Below are 13,115 nucleotides of genomic sequence, written 5' to 3'. Positions count from 1 at the left end.
GCACATAATATTTTGAAGTTTGAAATTTGAAATTTGATTAAACAGATAAACAGTTTTTTACAAATTTTTATTATCACAGCAATATTATCAATTCAATATCGTTCGTAACTTCATGCATCTGGATAAAAATTGCAAATTTAAGACAAAAATCGTTTATGCCTACATGATTAACCAGTTCTAAGTTCAATTAATCACTCGAATGGTGAAGTTCTTTATCATTTGCAACTATATTTTGTATATTTAATTTTTATTATTATCATCATTCGTCATGATAATATCCGCCATATCGATTTTAATGTACAAATGACGACCACGGCATACGGCATATTACTACAATAATATACCGACTACCGTCTAATGCTACACATTTATGGTTTACTCAAGTATCAAATTAAAACTTTTAATCATCTCATTTTATTTTAGATTGTAAACCGCTTGTAAGTTATCGTTGAAGGTTCAAGTTATCAATAGGGTAAGTACCTACTTGGTTCCAATATAAATGGATTTTCAAATATTCTTAGATTTAAAATTGAAATATAAAATCATTTTATACTTATTGTTCAAATCATATATTGTGTTTCAGGTGAAATGTGTATGCCGGATTTTCAGAAACCCGCTGACGATTCGCCAATATCTGATGAAGAAGGTGGTGCACCTGACGAGGAACAAACTGATGAAGAAATATATCACTCAAATTCTGACAATGAGTCCTCATCAGATTCAAGTTTAGGTAAATGTTACGATCCTTCTGAAATATAACTATGATGATTTTATTATTAGTATATTCATATTGTATTAATATTCATTTTCTCACCTATAACAGACTATCATGGTTTACCTGATTGTTATAATCATAGACTTATTTTTAAGTTGATTAAAATAATCTATTTGGTAAAATGGACTAACTAAATCTTCATATTATGTCTTAGAAATGGCAGCTTATTATAAGATTATTATTTTTTATGCTCTCATTATTACTCTTACTCAATTAAAATTGCAGCTGTTATTTTACAAGACGATGAAGATCAAAGTGATGATGATATTGAAGGAGAAGATGAGGATAGTGATGATGATAACGATGATGAAGATGATGATGATGATGACGATGATGATGATGATGATGATGATGACAATGACGATGATGATGAAGAAGAAGAGAACAATGATGGCAGCGGCGATGGGGATGATGATGAAGAGGAAGAATTAGAAGAGGAAGAAGAAGATGAAGTGGTAGCAGCTTTTCTTTCGGCTAGTTCAGATAAAAATAGAAATCATCCTCCTAATTTATCTGTTGGTAATGTCCTAATTGGTGGATTTTCATTTCATCCGAGTTCAAATGTTATTGCTCTTGGTCTATCAAATGGTGATATTTCTATGTATGTACATTTTTTTCTAATCAAAGAATACTAGGTAGAGGTGTGTATTTATTTATAATAAATACTTTATTTTATTTATAGGTATAAGTATACCAATGAAATTAATGAGCATTTGAGAACAAATGATAATGTTCATTTAAAGAAAGTTATGGTATTAGAATTTAATGAAACTGGTGATTTAATCTATTCAGCTTGTAAAGACAACAATGTATCAGTGTCTGATGCTGAAACAGGAAAAATGAAAGTATACTTTGAAAAAGCCCATACAGCTGGGTAAGTTAATTAAAACTTAACAGATTTCCATAATTTAGCTTAAAACATTTTCTGCTGTAGGAGTTTTGTAACAGCACTTTCTTTTATTGATGAAAATTTGTTTGCTACTGGTGATGAAGATGGTGTAGTTAATGGTAAAAATTTAACAATCACACATTTTATTTACAGTACTATACTTTGATAAATAGTTAAATTTTATATTTTCTAGTTTGGGATATACGAGCAAATGGGTGTAGATTTTCAATTAAGAAAACTGAGGATAGTATTAATTCAATGATCACTATTAATAATAGTAACAATCAACCGACTTTAGTTTGTACTTCCGGTGATGGTACATTGACCGTTATAGACTTATCAACAAAAAAAATGGTTGTTCAGGTATTTTATTATGTTTTTACTTTTATAAGCATTATAAGAATACTTAAATAAAATCATATTTTTAATATCTTTTTTTCAGTCAGAACCATATAAATCTGTTCTAACCAGCTGTGTAACAATGAAACGAAAAACAAAAGTAGTATGTGGTACTGGTGAAGGATCATTGATTACATTTAATACAGGAGACTTCAGTATGTTCAATGATGAATTTCCCTGTGTTGATAAAGGTGCCGCAGTGAACAGATTAGTTCCAGTTACAGAAAACATTGTAATTAGTGCTTTAGATAATGGAAAAATCAGGTATGATAAATATATATTTTGTTTTTCTCACTGACATTAATTAAAATGAAAACATTTATTATTTAGGGCAACAAATTTATTTCCCAATTGCCATTTGGGAATTGTTGGTCATCATCAAGATATGTCTGTTGATCTTTTGGATATTTCAGACAATGGCCATTTAATAGCTTCAACATCTTATTTCAGTAGTATTGTAAAATTTTGGAACATAGAATTCTTCGAAGACTTTGATTTAAAAAAACATTTTAAGAAGATTAATCCAAAAGAATTTAATTTGCCATCATCAAATGTTGTTAATGCTACAGACTTTTTTTCTGGTCTTCAATAAATATTTGTAAATTGTGTGTTGTACATAACTATTTAGATAATGTGTAAAGACTTCAATTTTTATTATTCGATTCACTTAAAAAAAAATGATGAAATATGTACTTGATATACATCTATATTTTTTAATTTTCAAATATATTCTTGTATAAATTACTTAAAAAAATAACAATTCTAATTTTATTTAAATTGACTAGTCTGTCAAATTAAACAATCAGTGTATTACCCTAACACTATCAAAACTAAAAAATTGAGATTAAGTATCTTTTATATATTATGTCAATGAATCAAATGAACCAAAAATATCTAACAGATCCGTCATTTTACATACAGCTATTAAAAAAAAATGCACTGAATTAAAAAATAAATAAATAAATATATTTCAAATAATTCTAATTTCTAATAAATAATTCCATGTCAAAATGGAATACTTTCTTTAATATCTTAATAGAGTAATCAGTGATTAATTAATGATTTTTACTATAAAAACCAACTAATATAATAAACATAAAACAGTATTATAAAATTAAAGTTCTAATTGATTGTTTTAAAAAAAATTGGAAGTACTTATCATGATAAGGTATATCTAACTATTTAAAAGTTAATTATAATTGGTTGTAGTTAAAATCCAGTAATTATTCATTGAAAATAAGTATAAATATAAAACACGCATAGTTGGTAGGTAGATATTTAGTATTGAAAATACTTCAAGAAGTAGTCAAGAGTTTATCGTGACCCAGTTTGATCAGGTCTATAATAATGTGACGAAGGATGAGATGGATGTACAGGAGGCGGAAAACATCTAACATGTTCTACTGCACTAGCATCTGTTTCATTAGCTTTTAAATATTTGTTCAATGTTGCAAAAATCTGCGAATTCAATACTTGAAAACGACGTATTCTATCAACCATACGTTTTAAGTGCTGCAAAAAAAAAAAAAAAATTATAATATTTGTATGTTATAGAACATATGTATAGCTACATACAATTCCTTTAACATTATCATCTTTACTGTCAACTCGTTGGACACGTAGTATGTGATAGCAAAAGTCAAGTGCCTCAAATCTTCTCTGCTGGCCAAGTAAAACAATCATTGTACAACCCGCCCAATGAAGTCCTTCACCAAAAAGCTCCCTAAAATATGATTAATATAGATGTATATTTTAAACTATAATAGAAATGAATGAATGAATGCACTTACTCAACAGTAAATTCTGTATCACCCACCGGTATACAATACACAAATTGTAGTGCCGACCATAGTCTATGAAACTCAGTACACTCGTCTATGTTCATAACACCATTTTGAGGTGGTGGACCCACCCACACAGGATCATCTAACATTCCTCGAAGTCTTGAAAGTACCACTTCAAATATTGATAGGCCACAACATAAACGCTCACGTGTTAATAGATCTCCATCACGAGCTATTGTAACTTGCTAAAATTAAAATAAATATAAAAAATGAATGATAATTTAATATGCTTATCTTTATTACTAACTTTAGCTGTGCCATATCGTTCAATATTAGGAACAATTTGTAAAGCTGCATATTTAGCTTCTAATCGCTTTTGTTTACTTTCTGTCTTTTCACCTTCCTTAGTAAAAGGTCTAGGTAAAATGTTCTGGAATGGTGCAGCATGTAGAAGATCGCAAACTTCTTCTTGAGATAATGCTTGTTCCATCAACAAACAAAATAGAATTGTGTTGCCTAATTCTCGAAAATTATGAAACAATTCAGTCTTTGCATCAGGGTATTGAACTATATCATTAAGCTGGGCATGGTAATAGCCTAAGACACCAGGTGATCCATAATCATATCGTGGTAATTTGCATTGCCTGGGCATAGCTTCCATTAATGTTTTTGCAAATTGTAAGAGATTCCCCTGAATCAATGACTTGACTATTTTTAACAACTCTTCCATAACAACAGCAATCCCCTGATAACCTAACATTTTACACATAGTACGGAAATGTGGGGCACCAACAAATCCTAAATTGAAAAAAAATCAATAGTAACGGTTTAATTACAAAAATAAATAATTCTTACCAGTATACTGTCCATAGATAGTAGTATACGCAAGATTCAATTGTTTGCTGCCCCACAAATATTGATGTCCCATTTGAGGAGGTTTATCCCTTTGTACGGGTTGTGTAAAACTTAAGCCTCGACATTTTACAAAACGATTAGTAGCAGCATTATAACAATAGTTTGGTAAAAAATCATAATTTAATTCCCAAAAAACATGCAAAGTGATACGGCCATATGGAGCTAGCACATTATGATTAGCTTCACGGAACATGGCATCAAATTCATCCAAAGCTAGATGTTTACATAACAATTTGTGGCACAACCTGTTTACTTGCATAATACCTTCTAATTCCTATATTTAAAAAACATGGTTAAATTGTATACAATTCTATTACTTAATAAAGAATAAAGTTAACAAATAACATACCACAATACCAGTGATATCACCACCTTCAAACTTTGCAATAGCTAGTTCCAGAGATTTTAACATGTCTGCATTAACTCGCTGTGTGATGAGTTTGTTTAAATCTACACTACGTCCCAATAATTGTACATGACGTTGCTTTAACAGAGTTTCATATCTATTTGCTCTTGGATATAAAATAAGGTATGTACCCATAGCAACACACTCCACACGGAATCTCTTATCCAATAATATACTCGAAGCTAATTGTTTATAGTGAGCAAAGATTTGCTCACTTAATTTGTAAACAAATTGATCAAAGCAAAGATTAACTTCAGCCTCAACTTCATCATAAAGAAACTGTTTGCGGAATACAGTTAAAGCATAATGAGCACTGTCATTGTACAAATCTAATGGGTATAAGACATATTCCATCATGGACGGTTCTTTTGTTTTCAAAATATGATCAGTCAATATCCAAGGCATTGACATTTCAATAGGAAATTGAATTCTTTTCTCCATTGTAATCAAATCACTACATTCTTCGTTGTGCTGATGTTTGACAGTACATTTTTGAATACGTCTTGCCATAGTCATTTCCAAATAAAATTCACGATACCATAATTGTGAAAGATCACAACATTGTTGTAATGACTCTGAAATAAATTCAATGAATAATAATATAAATAAAATAAATATTTACATGGACAAGGTTAGACTTTTTCACTCAGTTTATCGAAATAATTGTCACTGTCAATCAAAAAGAAAAAAGGTTTTTTTCTTTATTAAATTTTGTGATGCTTTATTTCTAAAACTATTAATAAGTATTCAATAGGTATAACCTACTCAAATAGATGTAAAATTGTACCCATTTACAGTGCAGATAAATTTTATTTTTAAATAAATATGCTCGTTCATTTATCGTTAGACAAGGTAACGCATTCTCATCCTACTTCAAAATTCATACAAGAGTCCCTCAAGGGAGTGACCTGTTCCCTTACTTTAATAATATTTTTACTGCCGATTTGCCAAATGCTGATAAAGTGATAACATCCTAATCGCTACATATGCTGATGACACAGCCATTTTAAGCGGCCATAGTAACTTTACTATAGCAGCCTCTAATCTCCAATCACATCTTATAAAAATAGAAAAATTGGCTTCCAATTGGAAAATCAAAATTAATGTTGAAAAGTCCTTCTTTGTTCCTTTCAACTTAAGAAAAAAAATATCTCCTGTCCTTCACTTCAAAGAAATGACAATCCCAATCGAAACCCAAATTAAATATCTGGGTCTGATCCTAAATAAACATTTTACCTGGGGCCCTCACTTAAAAACAACAATAAAATACTCAACAGTAGACTAAGCCTCCTACTTTCTATCCTCAAATCAAATCTTTCCCCAACAATAAAATAAATATTTATAAGTCAATTTTTAGACCCATCTGGGTTTACAGAATACAGAAATGGGGCTGTGCCAAACCATCCCAAACAAAAACAATACAAGCATTTCAATCAAGTACTCCATGTTTACTAACTTCTGCACCCTGGTATGTTACCAACAATTCACTCCACAATGACCTTAAAATTGAAACCGTTACCACAGTTGCACCCAAGAACCAAAAATTCCACTATAAACTTGCATCCACAACAATCCTCTAATAGTCGATCAAGGCAGAGTAAACCTACTCTATAATCCCACCCATCGGTTAAAAAGGCATTGGTGCAGGGATTTACAAAACCCCTAACACCAATGACACATGAGGGTTCTGCACTGAATAACCTCCCTCCTCATAATATATCTGTAAATATTTCGTACCTACAAAAAAAAATCCCATTTGCTTATTGTACTCAAGTTACAGATTGTAAAAATTCTATTTTAAAATAAAAATAAAAAATTAATATGCTATTATATTTTTGATCTTTCATATGCATATCGTGTATTTTCTAAGCATGATACTCTGGATATGAGGTTATTAGTTGTTTGTTTTTTTAATTACTTTGATTGCAATTAATACTTGTGTATAAAACTAAAAACAAATTAGTATTGAATAAAAGTATTGATGCTGCATTCTATTGATTATTATATTAGTGGAATGTTTAGAAATATACTGTATTATTAATATAAGAGGTTGAGTAGAAATTCTAGTTAATATTATTTGGTCAACACAACTGCCAGAGACAATAGCTAATAAAGTTAACCATAAATTACTTTTCACAATTTAACCAGTAATATTACTAATTGGCTAATGTAGACTGGGACAAATATTTAGTTACTTGTTAGTATCAAACTTTTTTATTATGAATATACCAATACAACAAACATGTAACATTTCTACTGGTTATTCTATAATAATATGTTAATTATGAAATAACAATCAAATCATCCAAGTATAAATAAGTTATGTATACATAGTACATACGACTAAATCCAAGGAGATAGCTCCAAAAAAATGAAGTCTTATGAAATTGATCAATTTGCATTAGGTATTGTCCATCAATATCTTTTCGTAAAGTGCGTTTACCACCAGATTTATCTGCAATTAATGATTCCAACATTGTTCTAACCATATAGAGTTGGGTAGATGATGGGCCTAAATAAAGAACCACAAAATTGGATGAATTGTTTTGATTACTATTACAATCAACAACTAACCAACATTCCTTCTAGGTACTTTAATTCCAAATCCAACATCTGGATCCTTTTTTCCTTTTAAAGCTGGATCTGCTGATGGCTCTACACCTCTTTGCCAGTCAGCACAAGTTTCTCGAACTGAAACGAGTATACTTCTAATAAGGTCTCTTTTATTCTTAATAGCCTTTCTTAATGGCTCTCTCAATGTAAGTTGAACAAAATCTTGTAATTCTGCATAGATATTACGACGAATAGTGTCAGTAAAAACTGTTTCCATTCGAGCCATAAGGACTTGTAATCCTTTTATCATTGCTATTACTTCAATAAGTGCAAATTTTTCTTCATCAGTATAATTGTAGCGTGTGGCTCGTTCATATTCTTCAGCTTCAACAGGACATTCTTTGTTTTGATGGTGATCAGTAGGATGAAGTAATTTCCAAGAATAAAGTTCTGTCACAACAGTTGTCCATTCAGACAGAAGTTGTAACCCCCTTAATGCCAATTCAGCTGTATCTTTGTTTTCAGTATCTGTTCTTGTTTCTTTATATGTAGTTGTTACTTCATTACTATAACGAGCCAATTCACTTATATATTTCACATGATCTTCTCTTATTTGAGGTAAATGTACCATGAGATCTGCTTGTGGACTAATTTGTGGTGAACTAGATAAAGGCCAACGTCCTGGTTCAAAATGTTTAGATCGCTTGATGTAATTAAATGGTGCTATCTGCATGTCTCCAAATAGAGGGACAACTTCCAGATTCTATAAATATATTAAATAAATAGTTAATATTAATAATAATTTATTACTAATTAAGTGCAAAAATAAATAAAATATTAAACAAATAAAATAATTTTAAACCTTAAAAATTCTATCAATTTTGCCTAAGTTCAATTTTTTCTTCTGATCTAATTTATTAATATTACATAGTTCATTGTCCATTAGAAACAATCCAAATCCCATAACCTGTAAATAAAATACATGTTAACTTTATAAAGCAAAAATATATATAGCAGTAATTATATTTACCTTAACAAGCATATGTTTTTCTGATGGAGTAAGGTACATTTTTGATTCAAACATTTGAACACACAAATTGACAACATCAGATAAAAGTTCTTCATACGCAGGAATTTTTTCCAAATTTTCTTTAACTGTATCCCTAATTTTATTCTGTGTGGCCAAGAACATAGATAAATTTTGAGATTCTTGAAGTGTATGAGAGTCTGCCATCACTTTTAAAAATTGAGCGGCTCGGCGATAGCTTGAATAGTCATTTTTAACACTAGATTTCATATTTTTCAGTTCATCAAGCACAGCAAACATATTAATAAATTTTCCAAGAGTTAATATATATGCTTCAGATATAAAGTCTTTTCGTTTTTCAGCATGGCACAAACGTTTAACTTCTCCACAAAATCTTTCGATTGCTTTTCTCTATTATACAATAAAAACAATAACAAACATTCTAGTTTTTAAGCTAATGCGGTCATGAAATGAATGTAAAAGATAAAAAGAAAATATTATTTGATTACTTGAAAATACATAAACTGAAGCAGTTTGTTAACTTCAGGTCCTAAAACCTCAACAGTTTTCTCATATATCTCAACTCGATTAGGTTGTTCATTGGATTTTGGCTGTGGGATTGCCCTTGAACAACAACGCCATGTGTAAAGCATGACTGCATGCACTTGTCCTTCTTCTAATAATTCATTCTAAACAAAAACCAAAAAAAGAGAAAAATATTGTATAAATGGAAACACATTCAGCAAAAAATAAGTTGTAAATTGTAATCTTACAAGACTGGCATGAACAGTGGCTTCTTCAATATATTTTGCTATGCCTGTTACAAATCCATTACGGTCTTCGAAATTTGTATCGAAATCAGCTTGATAAAGAATTGAACACGGTTGGGCTTCTATACACGGCTGTTCGTCAGGCAGTGTAAGTTCATCGAGCACATCCACATTCGATAAAGCATCTGTCAGTGTCACCTTGTCAGTGGCCATATTCTAAAGAACAAATAACACATTACAATTAGAAAAACTTTTGTTATAATTTTATTAATAGTTAAAATGAATTACTGCTATTTTGTTCTAGGGGAGTCTTTTCAATTCTGAAGTCCTTAACTAAAGGAAATGCGTTTAGATATTATAAAATATAAAGATATGACAGTCCGGATAGATATTATAGATTAACATTAAACTGGAAATGTGAAAAAGTAATGTACACAATCATCTTTTAATTGATTAATTGATTCAAGAACAGCATAGTTTCGATAGAAATAAATTGAATATTATAAACAAACCAAATACTTGAATAATTTAACTTATCAGATAAAAAAACTTCGTCAAGAACAGCTCATTCCCACCACCATCATAAACACACCAATGTTGACTGTATATATTTATGTATTATGTTACTCAGACGTCACGAACTCACGACTCACGGATAATAGATATAAATATCTATAATATATATAAAATATAAAATATATATATAATATATATAATATATATATAAATATCTATTATCCGTGCTCACGACTACCATAAAATAATATGACAAGCCTACTTCGGCTACAAATGCCACAATAATTTATTTTTACGTGATAACAGTTCTATTGTTTATGTTGAACTTACTACATTATCAAATCTATAATATTGTTATTTTAAAATAATAAAATGTAATTTCCAATTTTATTCACTTATATTGTTATATATTATAAATTAATTAAATTATATTATTTCGGTTTCTTTATATAAATTATAAAATTTAATTGATCCTTGTGTTACGGTTATGCCGCAAACTTGTTTCTAGCATCAATTGGTATTAGATATTTTAAAAATGATTTCGTTTGCAAGTTCTAATCTCAAACTCAATCATATTATACATTAAAGATTAAACAAATAAACAGTATTATTATGGTATTATACAACACGATCATGAAAATGTTCATTAATTAATGTTACATTAGAGCACGGTTTAGGTACATCGTGTGAACTGGTTATGAATTTACAATCGCGATTAAAGAAAATAACTCAAATCTTTAATCGTGATTACAGTTTTACAAATCCAAGTACCGAAATATTTGTTCACCATCATATTTTGAATTGTAAATTCAGGATTTAGGGAAAATTTCAATGTTTAATTTAATCGGTATTAATGTTCTAACAATATAATTATATTTCTAATTTAAATTTAAAATAATTGATACCTCAGTTAGTAAACAACATATTTTATTTTATTTATTTATTAGTTTAAGAAATTGTAACTAAAAATATTAGAATATACTAATTAAATTGTTCTCTTGGCCAAATACTACAGAATAGATCTCTAAAATTTACAGTTAAAATACTTTACATTTTTACAATAATGTATTGATTGTTGTTACTAAATAAATACTCATATTTCCAATTCCAGATAGTAAATTATGAACATGAAACTATTAAGATTACCATGCAGGTATACTTTGAGCAGGCATCTATACTCCAGTTGTTCAGTAAAAGACATTTTGAATACTCAACCTGATGGTTGTAAAAAAAAGATAAAGGTAATGCCTATCAAAACATTAACTGTGCATACCTATCTATTTAGTTTTAATGAAATTTAATAATTAATAATATGAATCAGTTTTCACTTAAGAAATATTATAATTATATGATTTATTTATTAGTTTACTCACTTTATGACATATGTACATCAAATTTAAATACATGTTTTTTTTATCTATAATATAATAATATATATCTATAAATTATTATTAAATTGTTAGAACTAAAACTAAAAGCATGTAATAAATAATAATCCAACTTTAAAATTTCAAATTAAATGTTGGTTATTTTGCTTTATGTCTATTAAGTACCTCTATTATTGGGTTGTTTTATCATTGTATGTTCAAATTAAAAGTTTCTAATTACAATTTAAAATAATACATTTTGTATTTTACTAATTACTTTGGTTTATTTAATTTTTAGGGTTGGGCAAAAGCAATGCGTAAAATGAAAGAAAACATATTTGTGGATTTAGATGATGGTTCTACTCATCATCGTCTACAAGTAGTAATACCTAAAAATAAGGTTCCAGCTTCATTGACTTATGGATGTTCCTTTGAAGCTGTGGGTATCTTAGTTAGAAATCCTATCAATCAACTTGAATTGGTTGCTGAATCTATAAATGTTTATGGATTATGTGTTGTCCAAGATGGTTATCCATTTGCTCCTCGAAAAACTTACCATCCAGAATATGTAAGACAACATTTACATATTCGACCACGTACAGCAACATTTAGTAGTCTACTGAGACTCAGGGACAAATTGTCTCGTGCTGTTAGAGATACATTTTCTGAAGACAATTTTATAGAAATAAATGCTCCAGTGTTATCGTCTAATGATTGTGAAGGAGCTGGGGAAGTATTTGCGGTTAAACCAGATAGTGAAAATTTAATTAAAGAAATGATTTCAAAAGATCATAAGTCATCTATGGAAGCTTTTTTTAATGTGCAGACTTATTTAACAGTATCAGGACAGATGCATTTAGAATGTATGGCACGTGCTCTTAGTAAAGTTTACACTCTAGGGCCAACATTTAGAGCAGAAAACTCAAAGTCGAGATTACATTTATCAGAATTTTATATGATTGAAGCAGAGCAAGCTTTTATTGACAACACAGAAGAACTCTTGAGTTTAATAGAAAAAACTACATCCACAGTTGTTAAACAACTATTAGAGAAATCTAGCAATGAAATAGACTATTATAGAAACATCATAGGTGCTTCTAAAGACAATGATCCTGCAATTATGGTGAATATCCCTTATGAAGTAATTAGTTACCATAAAGCCTGTGATGTACTTGAAAAACAAAATTGTTTTAAAAATTCGATGACTCGAGGCAAACCTTTGGCTAAAGAACATGAACTATTTTTAGTGAAATATAATGGTCAGAAACCAATTTTTGTTGTAGACTGGCCTAAAGATTTAAAACCATTTTATACTAAAACTCTTCCTCATAACAAGTCATTGGTACGTTTAATCTTCAACTAACTAATTATTTAATTAATGTTGTTTTTTTTTTATTGAATAGGTGCATGCTGTAGACCTTTTATGTCCAAATGTTGGTGAATTATGTGGTGGAAGTGTGCGTGAAGATGATTATGATGTTTTAAAAGAAAAATTATCTTCCATAGGATTGGAAGAAAAACTCCATTGGTATTTAGAATTAAGAAAATTTGGTAATGTGTCTACCGCTGGTTTTGGCATAGGATTTGAACGATTTCTTCAAGTATTATTAGATGTACAAAATATTAAAGATACTATTCCATTTCCTCGTTGGCCACATAACTGTAAAATATAAATCTTGAATTTAATAATAAAAATTGTTTATTGTTTAATATT

At 29.2% G+C, this 13,115-nt stretch overlaps 3 protein-coding genes across 9 annotated transcripts; 2 read left to right on the top strand and 1 right to left on the bottom strand.

Annotated features, from left to right (window-relative positions):
* Positions 1-240: 240 nt before the first annotated feature.
* On the top strand, positions 241-2,695 carry LOC107166621 (WD repeat-containing protein 55 homolog). Its single transcript, XM_015515372.2, has 8 exons — positions 241-472; positions 584-730; positions 1,001-1,376; positions 1,458-1,649; positions 1,710-1,783; positions 1,858-2,027; positions 2,107-2,327; positions 2,394-2,695. Exons 2-8 carry the CDS (start codon positions 589-591, stop codon positions 2,653-2,655), a joined length of 1,437 nt encoding a protein of 478 aa, XP_015370858.2. The 5' UTR covers positions 241-472; positions 584-588; the 3' UTR covers positions 2,656-2,695.
* Positions 2,696-3,007: 312 nt separating this feature from the next.
* On the bottom strand, positions 3,008-10,268 carry Cyfip (Cytoplasmic FMR1-interacting protein Sra-1). Its single transcript, XM_015515383.2, has 13 exons — positions 9,807-10,268; positions 9,522-9,734; positions 9,258-9,437; positions 8,752-9,159; positions 8,584-8,688; positions 7,743-8,484; positions 7,510-7,680; positions 5,112-5,743; positions 4,703-5,036; positions 4,155-4,645; positions 3,854-4,092; positions 3,639-3,786; positions 3,008-3,575 (listed from the first exon to the last, which is right to left on the bottom strand). Exons 2-13 carry the CDS (start codon positions 9,729-9,731, stop codon positions 3,378-3,380), a joined length of 3,858 nt encoding a protein of 1,285 aa, XP_015370869.1. The 5' UTR covers positions 9,732-9,734; positions 9,807-10,268; the 3' UTR covers positions 3,008-3,377.
* A 121-nt stretch (positions 10,269-10,389) lies between these two features.
* On the top strand, positions 10,390-13,111 carry AsnRS-m (asparagine--tRNA ligase, mitochondrial). Of its 7 annotated transcripts, none has more exons than XM_089223852.1 (4): positions 10,390-10,408; positions 11,146-11,275; positions 11,700-12,743; positions 12,805-13,111. In XM_089223852.1, exons 2-4 carry the CDS (start codon positions 11,156-11,158, stop codon positions 13,072-13,074), a joined length of 1,434 nt encoding a protein of 477 aa, XP_089079978.1. In that variant the 5' UTR covers positions 10,390-10,408; positions 11,146-11,155; the 3' UTR covers positions 13,075-13,111. The 7 variants fall into 7 exon arrangements, with proteins under 7 accessions (XP_089079978.1, XP_015370855.1, XP_015370851.1 ...); XM_015515369.2 differs by lacking the exon at positions 10,390-10,408 and adding an exon at positions 10,428-10,551; XM_015515365.2 differs by lacking the exon at positions 10,390-10,408 and adding an exon at positions 10,577-10,801.
* The last annotated feature ends 4 nt before the right edge of the window (positions 13,112-13,115 follow it).

Source organism: Diuraphis noxia, unplaced genomic scaffold (genome assembly GCF_037042655.1).
Source record: "Diuraphis noxia isolate RWA-SAM2 unplaced genomic scaffold, SU_Dnox_SAM2 contig0003, whole genome shotgun sequence".
Classification (NCBI taxonomy): Eukaryota; Metazoa; Arthropoda; class Insecta; order Hemiptera; family Aphididae; genus Diuraphis; species Diuraphis noxia.
The sequence above is the reverse complement of the archived record's forward strand: the minus strand, read 5'-3'. Positions and strand labels throughout refer to the sequence as shown.

Bases quoted from the DNA above. Each gene is read 5' to 3' on its own strand.
- LOC107166621 (XM_015515372.2), top strand. From the start codon at position 589: ATGTGTATGCCGGATTTTCAGAAACCCGCTGACGATTCGCCAATATCT. The intron at 1,650-1,709 runs GTAAGTTAATTA...TTTCTGCTGTAG, and splicing joins GAAAAAGCCCATACAGCTGG to GAGTTTTGTAACAGCACTTT. The intron at 1,784-1,857 runs GTAAAAATTTAA...TATATTTTCTAG, and splicing joins TGAAGATGGTGTAGTTAATG to TTTGGGATATACGAGCAAAT.
- AsnRS-m (XM_089223852.1), top strand. From the start codon at position 11,156: ATGAACATGAAACTATTAAGATTACCATGCAGGTATACTTTGAGCAGG. The intron at 11,276-11,699 runs GTAATGCCTATC...TTTAATTTTTAG, and splicing joins GTTGTAAAAAAAAGATAAAG to GGTTGGGCAAAAGCAATGCG. The intron at 12,744-12,804 runs GTACGTTTAATC...TTTATTGAATAG, and splicing joins TTCCTCATAACAAGTCATTG to GTGCATGCTGTAGACCTTTT.
- Cyfip (XM_015515383.2), bottom strand. From the start codon at position 9,731: ATGGCCACTGACAAGGTGACACTGACAGATGCTTTATCGAATGTGGAT. The intron at 8,485-8,583 runs GTTTAAAATTAT...ATATATTTATAG, and splicing joins AAATTGATAGAATTTTTAAG to AATCTGGAAGTTGTCCCTCT. The intron at 5,744-7,509 runs GTATGTACTATG...AATTTATTTCAG, and splicing joins CTATCTCCTTGGATTTAGTC to AGTCATTACAACAATGTTGT.